Genomic DNA, 12,615 nt, shown 5'->3' with positions numbered 1-12,615 from the left:
ACTACTGAAAGAAACTAGAGAAGATACAAAGAAATGGAAAGACATCTGTGTTCTTTGGTAGGAAGACTTAATATTGTTAAGATGTCAACACTACCAAAGTGACCTCAGGTCCCTATCAAAATTCCAATAGCCTTGTTTGCAAAGGTAGTAAAGACAAACCACAAATTCATATGGAATTGGAAGAGGTCCTGAATAGCCAAAACAATCTTGAAAAAGAACAAATTTGGAGGACTCACACTTCTTGATTTCAAATTTTACTACAGAGCCACAATAATCAAAACAGTATGGTACTGGCCTAAGAACAGACACATGGAGTCCAGAAATAAACCCACACATCTAAGGCTAACTGATATTTGATAAAGGTGCCAAGTCCAATGAACAGGGACACAAATTGTGCTGGGACAACTGGATTTTCACATATGAAAGAATGAAGTTAAATCCCCATCTCACACCATACACAAAAATTAACTCAAAATAGATCAAAGACCTGAATTTAAAAGCTAAAACCATAAAATTCTTAGAAGAAAACACAGGGGTAAATCTTCAGGACCTTGGATTTGACAATGAATTCTTGGATGCAGGCATACCTAAGAGATATTGTGAGTTTGGTTCCAGACCACTGCAATAAATATCACAATAAAGCAGGTCACACAATTTTTTCGGTTTTGCAATGCATATAAATGTTATGTTTACACCTTGGTCTACTGAGTATGCAGTAGCATTATCTAAGAAAACAATGTACCTACCTTAATTAAAAAACACTTTGTTGCTAAAAAATGCTAACCATCATCTGAGCCTTCAGTGAGTGGTAATCTTTTTGCCATAGTAACATCAAAAATCACTGGTCACAGATCACCATAACAAATATAGAAATAATGAAAAAGTGTGAAATATTGTGAGAATTACCAAAATGTGACACAGAGACATGAAGTGAGCATGTATATATGAAGTGAGCAAGGTATATATACAACATCAAAACATCAAAAGCCGAAACAAAAGAAAAAAATAAGTAAAATAACTTCATCAAAAACAGAAACTTTTGTGTGTCAAAGGACATTATCAACAGAGTGAAAAGGAAACCCATATAACTGGAGAGAATACTTCCAAATGACATCTCATAAGGGATCAATATCCAGAATATATTAAAAAAAAAAAAAACTCCTCCAACCCAAAAATGAGACAACACACTTAAAAATGGACAAAGGAAGGACATGAATAGACATTTCTCCAAGAAGATATACCAATGACCAATAGCACATGAAAAGATGCTCAACATCACTAGTCCTTCGGGAAACGCAAATTTTAAAACCACAAGATACTACCTCTCACCCACTAGGTCAAACAAAAACATAGAAAGTAACAAGTGTTGGTGAGGATGTGGAGAAATGAGAACGTTCTCACATTGATGGTGGGAATCTAAAATGGTACAACTGCTGTGGAAAACAGTTTGGCAATTCCTCAAAAAGTTAAACAGAATTACCTCATAATCCAGTAATTCTACTTCAAGGTATCTACCCAAAAGAACTGAAAACAGAGACTCAAACAGATATCTGAACACACATTTCAGGGCAGCATTATTCACAATAGCTAAAAAGTGGGAAACAACCCAAACAAACAACAGATGAATACATAAACAAAATGTGGTGTATACATATAATGGATTATTCAGCCTTAAAAGGGAAGGAAATTCTGATACATGCTACAATATGGATGAACCTTAAAAACATTATGCGAGGTGAAATAAGCCAGACACAGAAGGAAAATACTGAACTGGCCAAAAAGTTCGTTCTGTAAAAACCCAAACGAACTTTTTGGCCAGCCCAGTATTTATGATTCCATTTATATGAAGTACCTAGAATAGGGAAACTCATGAAGACAGAAAGAAGAATAGTGGCTGCCAGGAACTGAGGGGAGGGAGAATAGGGAATTAGTATTTAATGGGTACAGAGTTTCAGCTTGGGAAGATGGAAGAGGTCCGGAGCTGGATGTTGACGATGACTGCACATCAGTGTGGAGGTACTTAATGCCACTGAACCACACACTGAAAAATGGCTGAAATGAAAAAGTTTAAGATACACATATAAAATGCATATATATAAACTACATCAAAAACATTTTAAAGTTACCTGTTGTATCTTTTGCCCATTTTCTTGCTCACTTATGAGAATTCTTCTTTTTAATACCTCTCTTTTTGGCCTTGCCACGCAGCTTGCGGGATCAGTTCCCCGACCAATGATTGAACCCGGGCTATGGCAGTGAAAGTGCCAAGTCCTAACCACTGGACTGCCAGGGAATGCCCTTTCTTTTTAATACTTGATGGCTATTAAATCTTTGTCATATATATTCCAAATTCTTGTTTTTCCAGATTTCTGATTTTTCTTTTCTGCTTGATACCCAATCTCACGGAGAAGCAAGAACACACTCATGCAACAGTTTTCTGCATGACCTGCAGAGCACCATTCTAGCTATACTCTTAACGCTTGTCTGATTTTATTCATACAACCACCAAGGCAATAAACTTTCCAAACTGACTGCCAACCACTGTTCCCTCCCACTGCACCCTTCAATCATGCCCACACTGCCTTTCAATCATTCTGCCATCTGTAGAAAGACCAAGCATTAGCATCTAACAGGATTAGAAACTAAGAAATAGTGGGAAAAGAGTAGCCTCTTAACTTTCAGAAATAATCCTGAAAATCTTTATAATTTTAAAATAATAATTAAGAGTCTATGTTGGGAATTCCCTGGCGGTCTAGTGGTTAAGACTCCGAGCTTCCACTGCACGGGGCGTGGGTTTGATCCGTGGTCAGGGCACTAAGATTCCGCATGGTGGCCCACCCCCCCACACACAAAAAAAAGAGAGCATGTCAGTTTAACGGTTCAGCTATATAACTGGGTGCGGGGCAGTGATTATAACAACTGAAAAGGCATGCATAAGCTTTTTAGCAAAACAGTGTGGAAAGAGAAAACTATTAATACACAACCTTGTAAGAGCTTCTATGAAGGCACAGTTAAAACTGGAGATAAACCAAGCTGAGAGAGTGGCTTGCTTAGCTCCTCGTGGCAGCCCTCCTGCTCTTGGCACAAATACCACGGGAGAAGTTACGCCGCTACAGGGGAGTGGAGGGATGCCTGAATGTACCCAACAACAGGGCGCGGAGACCAGCGATCCTTATTTGTGGGCCACCTTAGTTTTGTGTGCATAAAAATAGTGCTAAATTTGTTACTCAAAGTTGCTTTTAAAAAACACTATTTACTTTCAAATGGGCCAGAAAAAAATGTATATAAATGAAGAGAAAAAAAAAAATAAAGCCAGTATCAACAACTGGGGGATCTGGGTAAAGGCATATGGGAGATTCTACACAATTCTTGCAACTTTTCTGATGATTAAAAAAAAAAAAGGCAGTAATGAACACATATAAATTTAATACTTGTTATCAATTAGGTTTGATCTAGTCAATGAGAATGAGGGAGTATTAACAATCATTCTCAAGTACAAGGAGTACATCTCAATTTTAGCTCCAGATTTAACTGACTGATAATTGTTACAGCCTTCATTTCAGCAGTTTTGCTTCATTTATTCATTCAACAAATATTTACTGAGGGTCACTATGTGTATAGCAGTATACAAAACAAATGAAAACCTGAATTACATGTTTTTTTAATAGGAATAATGTCAACCCAAATATTGCCCAAGACTTTGCTGTATATTAAGAAATTTCATGATAGCCCTGGGATCTAGAAACTTATCTTCAAAATTCCCAAAATGCCTATTTTCTTGGTAGCCACATTTTCTTTTAGCTTAATCAGTGGGACAAACTAAATGGCAGCAGATGGTCTGTCCTCTTATCCTCTTAGGTTGTATATACTAGATAATTAGCTAAAAATTTTTGTTGGGCTTCCCTGGTGGCACAGTGGTTAAGAATCCGCCTGCCAATGAAGGGGACACGGGTTCGATCCCTAGTCCGGGAAGATCCCACATGCCACGGAGCAACTAAGCCCGTGCGCCACAACTACTGAGCCTGTGCTCTAGACCCACGAGCCACAACTACCGAGCCCATGTGCCACAACTACTGAAGCCCCCGTGCCTAGAGCTCATGCTCTGCAACGAGAAGTCACCTCAATGAGAAGCTGGCGCACTGCAACGAAGACCCAATGCAGCCAAAAATAAAAAATAAAATAAATTTATAAAAAAAGAAGAAGCAGAAATAAATGAAATAATAAAGAAATATATAATCTAACATTAAAAAAGGATAATATACAACCAACTTTGGTTTATTCTATGAACACAAAGTTGATTTAACATTAGGAAATCAATGTAGTTGATCACATTAGTGATATAAAGGAGAAAAATTATGCGATCATCTTAACAGATGCAGGAAAAAATTTAATAAAATTCAACATCCTTTCACAATAAAAGTATTTAGCAACTAGAAATAAATGGAATTTAACAAAAGGTAAATACACACAAATTAATTGTATGAGCAACAAACAAGACAATGAAACTTTTCAAAAGACCATTTACCACTGCATCAAAAATATCAATTATACCTAAAAATCAACTTACTAAGACCTCAACATAGAAAGCTATAAAACATTATTGAAAGAAATTAAATTGATCCTAAATTTACCCACAGATTCAATGCAAATCCCAATAAAAATTCAAAGTTTTTAATGTGTGCAAGGAAATTGACAAGTTGATTCTAAAACTTACAAGGCACTGTTAAAGAATAAAAAGACAGATTTGCTCAATGAAACCTGATCCCTACATTATACTATACACAAAATCAATTCCAAGTGAAATGTAAATATAAAATCTGAAAGGCAAAACAACAGCGCTTTCAGAAAAAAAAAAAAAAAAGAATATTTAGGGTAGGGAAAGATTTCTCAAACCAGACATAAAAAGCACTCAACATCAAGACAAAGATTAAGTTTTTCTACATTAATCATACGAACTTCTACTGACCAAAAAAGACATAGCAGGAAAAGAGATATCCATGACATCACCCACAAAGGGTCTGAATCTAGAATACAACAAATTAATACAGAAAGACAAAGTAGAAAGAGATCTGAACAGGCACTTCATAAAAGATAACCAAATGACCAAAAAGTAAGTACTGGGTTGGCCAAAAAGTCCGTTTTTTGGCCAACCCAATATATGAAAGGATGCTCAATGATTTCAACACTGATTACTAGTGCAGAATCCAGAGAAATATAAATTACAAGTAGGAAATACCATCAGATACCCCACCAGTACTGGCTAAAAGTATAAAGACTGACAATATCAAGCGCTGATAGGATGCTTAACAAAAGGAATTCTCATAAACCATTAGCAGTAGTGTAAACTGGTACAACCAATTTCAAAAACAGTTTCCACTTAAAGCTGAAGACACATGCATCCTGTCTGAACAATTCCACTCCTAGATGTATACAACCCAGAGAAACATTTGTGCACAATACACCAGGAGACATGTTAAATAAAGTTCACAGAAGCATTATTCACAATAGCCAAAAACTGCAAACAACCCAAATGCCCATCAACAGTAGTAGAAAAGAGAGACTGTAATATGTTCATACAACTGAATACAGTTGACCCTTTAAAAACATGGGTTTGAACTGTGGGGTCCACCTATATGAAGATATTTTTCAATAAATATATTGGAAAATTTGGACTTCCCTGGTGGCACAGTGGTTAAGAGTCTGCCTGCCAATGCAGGGGACACGGGTTCGAGCCCTGGTCCGGGAAGATCCCACATGCCACGGAGCAACTAAGCCCGTGCACCACAACTACTGAGCCTGCGAGCCACAACTACTGAGCCCATGTGCCACAACTACTGAAGCCCGCACACCTAGAGCCCGTGCTCCACAACAACGGAAGCCACCGCAATGAGAAGCCCGCGCACCGCAATGAAGAGTAGCCCCCGCTCACCACAACTAGAGAAAGCCTGCGTGCAGCAACGAAGACCCAACACAGCCAAAAAAAAAAAAAAAAAAAAAAAAAAAAATATATATATATATATATATATATATATATATGAAAATTTTTTGGAGATTTCCGACAATTTGAAAAAAGTCACAGATGAAACACATAGCCAGAAATACTGAAATGATTAAGAAAAAGGTACGCAATGAATGCATAAAGTATATGTAAATACTGGTCGATCATTACAAAGACATAAGGTGAGTGACATTTAATGTAAAATTAATGTGTTAGTTTTCTTAATGTTTTATAACTTTGCTTTCAAAGAATTATATTATCATATTCTTTTCTAATTGGAGGAAGTATTAGCTTATTATTACAGGTAAGTGACTTTTTAAAAAATGTAATAATGTTTCTGATACTGTACTATGAATGTGACTGTAATACCATATGCCACAAAAATTTTCTAACAATTCATTCATTAGTGTCTAGGCTAGGCTATTGCGAAGCAATTTTATCGATTACACTAGGCTACCATAAAGTATGAATCAATAAACTTTTTCACATTATCTTTTCATTTTTGAGGTCCAGTGCTGGTAATATATATAACATCTACAGTGTTTTGCATCACATAAGGCAATATTGATGTAGGTTCTGACAAGCAATTCATCTCATAAACAGAAGATGTAAACTTAGGGTATAAATTACTGTAAATATATTTTCTCTTCCTTATGATTTTTAAAATATTTTCTTTTCTTTAGTTTACTTTTTAATTAAGGATACAGTATACAATACACATAACATACAAAATATGTGTTAACTGACTGTTTCTACTATGGGTAAGGCTTCCCCTTCTGGTAGAAGGCTATTAGTTAGATTTTTTTTTTTTTTTTTATTAGTTAGGTTTTGGGGGAGTTCATAAGTGGCTTTTCAGCTGTGCGGTGGTCAGGCACCCCTAGGTCCCAAGCTGTGTGAGGGCCAACAACTATGCAGCAGTGAAAAGGAAAGAAACTATAGCTCCAACAACATGGAATAAATCTCACAAAGATATTGTTGAGAAAAAAATGCAGACACACACCAAACAAACTTAGTGAGATTTCATTTAAATGAAGGAAAAAATTTTTTTAAATATGGGGCTTTAGGTACAGTGCCTACAATTCTTTGGAACTGGCAAAATTAAATATTGTATGAAGAAGTGAATCATCTTAATTCTGAAGATATTACCCTCCTAACCAAATATTTTCTGAATATCTTTCACCTGCCAAGCATTGTGTTAAACGCAGGTGATACACCTATCACCTCCAGGTGCTTACAAGGTATTTGGGAAAATTATACATAGAAATGTCCCTATCTTTACCGCAACTAACAATAAGCTTGATGACGCTGGATTTCAGTTATTTATCCCCCACTGGACAGGAGAATCTTTAATGTCAGCAACTGTGTATGCTACAACTCATCTCTATATCCTCAGGACCTAACACAGCACCTACCCACGCAGTAATTGAAAACAAAAAAAGTCTGCTGAATGGACAAAAAAAATTAATATAAGGTAGCGTATGACAAATGGGAAATAACAGACAATAAAAAGAACACAATATACAGAACGACCACCGTGTAGGGCCTCTGGTCATCTTACACCTATTTACTAAAACAGATTATTTTCCCATTGCCCATCCTCCCACCCTCTCACCTTCCCCCAGCCTCCAGCCCACAATTCATTCACTCACTTAACAATCTGATATACACAAAGCAATCACGGCATGATAGGCACTGGATTAAAGTGCTAGCGATAACAAATTAATAAAAAGCATAGTCTACCAAAGGAGCCTACAATCTAGCAGGGGACAAACATGTAAAGAACGATAAGCTTGAAGGGCATAAAGGGGGAAGCATCTCACTCTGCGGGGACCAGGGTGAAACAAGGCTTTCACAGAGACACTGAGCGGGAAGCGCCGGGCAGGGCGCGGCGAGGAATTCAAGGCTCCTGCGAGGCTGCAGGCACACGCCGCGCAGGGAGAGCGGGCGAGGATGCTCAGGCTCTCAGACCCGAGACGCCGCCCCCCGGGGTGATGGCGCGGACGGGGCCTAAGAAGGAAGCCTCCTCTCAACGTCCCCGCGGCGTGGACATCCGTCTACACCGCCTCCAGCGCCTCCCGAGCGGGCAGCACCACCCCGGCCGCGCCGACTGCCGCGCCTGAGCCCCCCCGCCCCCCCGGCCCGGGCCCCGCACGTACCCCCTCGACCTTCATGTCCAGGATTTTCTCCACCTCGAACACATCCTCGCCGTCATCCTCGCTGTCCCCGACGGCCTCCGCTCCTTGCGCGGCCTCGTCCTTCTCTCTGCCCACCGCTGCTCCTCCCTCTCCTTCGACTCCGGGCGACTGGCCACTGCCGTCGGCACCCGAACCAGGAACTGCAGCCACGCTCGACCCCTCCGCCTCCGCCTCCGCCGCAGCCATAACGGAGCTCTGCCAGCCGCGGGGAGAGCGGTTGCGACGCGCGCCCCTCGCTCGGCCCCGAGCCCCCGCCAGCAGGATGCCGCTGACCAGAAAACGCCAATGGCGGGCTCGAGACCCCAGAGCGACGCGCGCGCACAACAATCACGTCAGGGCGGGCGCGCCGGAGCCCCGCACCGCCCACAGGAAGCGGGTGGGCTGGCCGAGGGGGGTGCCGCGGGCGGAAGGAAGAGCAGGGCGATGGACGCGCGAGGAGAGGCCGCGGGGGAGCGCCGGTGGGCGGGGCTTGAGGAGCGTGGGCGGGGCGTGGGCTGAGGGAGAGGGAGCCGCGGAGGGGAGGCAGCACTGTAGCGCTGGTGGGCGGGGATTGCGGGACGTTGGCGGGAAGTGGGCGGGTCGAGAGGGTCAGTGCGTGGGACAGGTTCGTGGCGGGTCCTCTTCTCCGCGCCGCCCGCTGCCCAGAGCAGGTGATGCTTATCTGGGTGATTTTGATTCGATTAACGCCTGTGAAGGATCCAATCAAACACAGATCATAGTGCTGTTATATTTTAGGGAGTGCTGTTTAAAGATAAGGAAAACATCTATTTTCCAATTTTTAGTAGGGTTTTGTTTTGTTTTTTTAATTCCCACTGAGAAAAATCAGAGGAGGTGACAAAAGTAATTTGTACACGTTATGAACGATTGACAAAAATAGTCACCCCTCAAAATGAATTGTCGCCCAGAGTTGCTAGGTGAAATATTTTTCTCACTTTGAATTGCAAATAAGCACATAAAGTCTTTGTAGCAGCGAGCTTTTTATTTAACGGTGAACTTTGTCGACTGAAAATAAATGCACAAGGTGAGAGCTGCGAGTGGGGTTTTATTTGGGGCAAAATGAGAGCTATGTCCAGGGGACAGCGCCTCAGCAGCTCAGGGCCTGGGTGACCGGCCAGGAGACGGAGCGGTCGAGCACGCGCTGCTGCTGGCCACGAGGAGCGGACGCCCCGTTAATGATTTTGTGCCTTTCTAGATGTGAGGGGAGGCGAGAACCGGCTTCCTAAAACCTCCTCCGGCTTTTCCCAGAGCACAGAGCGCCTCACTCCTGATCTCCGCCCTGAGCTCCTCTCAGGGGGCCTTGGAGGTCCGCAGCTGTGGTGGCTAATGACCTCATCCTCGAGTGACAATTTTCAGCTGGCAACTTAATTTACAAAATTAACTCTTTTAAATGGACTCCCTGAGTTCATTTAAGACTCTGATCTGGCAGGCGCCTCTTGAGAGCAGCGCCAGGTGTTTGAGTTGGCTCAGGGAACGCATCCTAGGCATTAGGAACACAGGGATCGCTACACCATAGCCTGCCCTCCAGGCACTCTCAGTCTCTACGGGAAGACACACAGCAATTCTAATGCTTCCATATATTTTTTAAAATAAGTTTAAAAAATATTATAAAGCAACATTAGTCGATGGGGGACAGCTGATTGTTTCACAAGAATTCCAGCTAACAAGTATAGAAGAAAAAATAGAGAACCACAATATTTCATAAAATGATTCAGACAACAGAATCGTTAGCTGAAAGACTGACGAGGAGCTGGATGCTAAAGGATCTGTCCACAGGTGAGTGTTGGCTGTAGGCAAACACCTCCACAGTGGAAACCTGCGGATCAACGTTAGCATTATTAAAGTAGAACCACCAGCCTTCGTGGCTCATGGTGACGGAAATGCTGATCCTTAATCTACTCAGGACTTTCTTTAGATCTAATTTCCAGTTTACAAGAAATATGGGGAAAGAGAAATGGAAACAGACACGTCCAGAATGTGGGACATCCTGTAGGAGAGCCAACCCGTTTCCTCAGCAGCAAAAGAAGAGGGAAGAGAAGGCTGTTCTAAGTGTCCAAAAACTTGACAAAGCATTTTAAGTCTTGAGGGAGTTCATTACACTGTTCACTCTGCTTTTACGTATTTTTGAAATAAAAACTTTAAGTACATATGTTCATTGTAAAATTTTTTCAATTAATTCAAAAACGTATAAGATAGAAATAAAGTTCCTGTTCCTCACAGGTAACTAGTTTGGAATATGACATATTTTTATCTCATACATATATAAACACCCATTTATACAACTTTTGAAATGAGCTCTATTGCGCATGCTCTGCCACTGCACTGTGTACGTATGCACATATAATGCATGCATGTGTTGGTGTGTCCATATTTCTGTAAGATGAATCTCTAGAAGTAGAATTCCTACTAGTGGAATTTATAGGTCAAAGAGGGTAGTGATTTAATTTTTTCTTCCAGTTTTATTGAGATATAACTGACACACAGCACTGTGTAAGTTTTAGATGTACAGCATAATGATCTTACCTACATACACGATGAAATGATGACCACGGTAAGTCTAGTGAACATCCGTCATCTCATACAGACACAAAATAAAAGAAAACTATTCTTCCTGTGACGAGGACTCTTGGGATTTAGTCTCCGAACAACTGTCATATGTAACACACGGCAGCGCTCATTCTATTCGTCATGCTGCACATCACAGCCCTAGTACCTACCTGTCGTATGACTGGAAGTCTGCACCTTTGGACCACCTTCGCGCACTCTCCCCTTCCACCACCCCCATCTCTGGTAACCACAGGTCTGATCTCTTTTTCCATGAGTTTGCTTGTTTGTTTTTGAAGCATAACTGACCTACAACACTATATTAGTTCCTGGTGCACAACATAGTAATTCGATATTTCTATACATTATGAAATGACCACCGCACAGTGATTTAAATTTTGATAAACATTGCAAAATTTTGTTTGACTAGTATACGTTTCCGGTAACAATGTAAGGAGGTACCCGGTTTGTCTTCTGTAATTACGTCAAGCAAACAAGCAGGGCAGGCCAGGGCCAAGACCTGACTGATTTGGCCAGTAAAGATATAACAAGCCCGTTTCAGATTTAGATGGTTTATACATATATAAACAGCAAAAGGCAGAGTAGTCGAAGATGCCAGCTCCCCTTGGCCCTGGGCCCACGGCCCTGAACGGAGCCGGACGTCTGCAGTGTGAGTAGTGGGACAGGTCCTGAGCTTCATGCCTCATCGGGGAGGAAGGTGGGAGGAGGCCCATTGCCTCGGGCACCAGCAGGCTCACAGGGTCCCTCATCAGGGTGTTGGGAGCCACTGGAGAGGCGTGCAGGCCCCGCAGCAGGAAGGAGACCCTGCACCTGTGTGCGGGAGGGGTGACGGGCAGGACGGGTGGGAGGACAGCCAGGACTGAATGTCAAAGACACTGGGGTTCTACATAAAGGCAGAGCGGAAACGGCCTGGAAGGGGTCGCGTGGAGTAGGCTGGACAGAGACCTCACTCCCTTCACAAGAAAAAGCTCAAGATGGATCAGAGGCCTAAACAAACAATGCAAAGCTATAAAGCTTCTAGAACATAACATAGGAGAAAATCTAGATGACCTTCGTTTGGTGATGAGATTTTCGATGCAACACCAAAAGCAAGATCTACCAAAGAATTGCTCGGGACACCTAGTTTCTCTACGCAATAAGAAAGGTGTCCAGGGACTTCCCTGGTGGTCCAGTGGTTAGGACTCTGTGCTTTCACTGCCGGGCCGGTTGGATCCCTGGTCAGGGAACTGCGATGCCACAAGCTGCGTGGTGCAGCCAAAAAAAAAAAGAAAGGTGCGCAGGGATCTGCAGATGAGGGCCCACACCAGGGAGCGTGCACCCCAAGTGCCAGGTGGGCCCAGGTTCAACACCCGGCCCAGAAACAGGCTTGTTTCCTCCCAGCTTGCTCAGCCTGGCTGCACCAGCTCCCTGCCAGCCTCCTGAGAGGGGAGAAGGAAATAAGCTTCCAGCACCATCCCGATGCATCTCTCATCACCTTAAAGTATTCAGACACAAAAAAGTCTGTAATACCGGAATTTTAATTTTTTTATTAAAAAAACTTTTTTTTGGCTGTGCCGCTCAGCTTGTGGGATCTTAGCTCCCCAACCAGGGGTGGAACCTAGGTCCCTGGCACTAAAAGCTCGGAGTCCTAACCACTGGACTGCCAGGGAATTCCCTGGAATTTTTATTTTATAATTGCTGGTTAGTTCATTAAAACAATAGACTGCTTCCACTTATTTTAAAGTGAGTGCTACACTGAATAAAATCATAATTAGATTTCATTATAGGTATCTATTAGTATCTGATTATTGTATACATGGAAGCGTGAAAAAAGTTTAAAAGACAACTTCACGTGCTTCAGCCTTGACTGTACTTAAGAAG

The 12,615-nt window shown here is 41.9% G+C and overlaps 1 protein-coding gene across 5 annotated transcripts in view; it reads right to left on the bottom strand.

The window, feature by feature from the left end:
- Positions 1 to 8,530, bottom strand: part of MPHOSPH8 (M-phase phosphoprotein 8) — a 51,127-nt gene extending 42,597 nt beyond the window's left edge. For all 5 annotated transcript variants that reach the window (XM_059903224.1, XM_059903225.1, XM_059903222.1 and 2 more), the window contains exon 1: positions 8,155 to 8,530. In XM_059903224.1, the coding sequence (XP_059759207.1) occupies positions 8,155 to 8,379 (225 nt within the window). In that variant the 5' untranslated portion in view covers positions 8,380 to 8,530. The remainder of the gene's footprint in view (positions 1 to 8,154) is intronic.
- Positions 8,531 to 12,615: the final 4,085 nt, after the last annotated feature.

Source organism: Balaenoptera ricei, chromosome 18 (assembly GCF_028023285.1).
Source record: "Balaenoptera ricei isolate mBalRic1 chromosome 18, mBalRic1.hap2, whole genome shotgun sequence".
NCBI lineage: Eukaryota > Metazoa > Chordata > Mammalia > Artiodactyla > Balaenopteridae > Balaenoptera > Balaenoptera ricei.
This window is presented reverse-complemented; position numbering and strand designations above follow the sequence as displayed.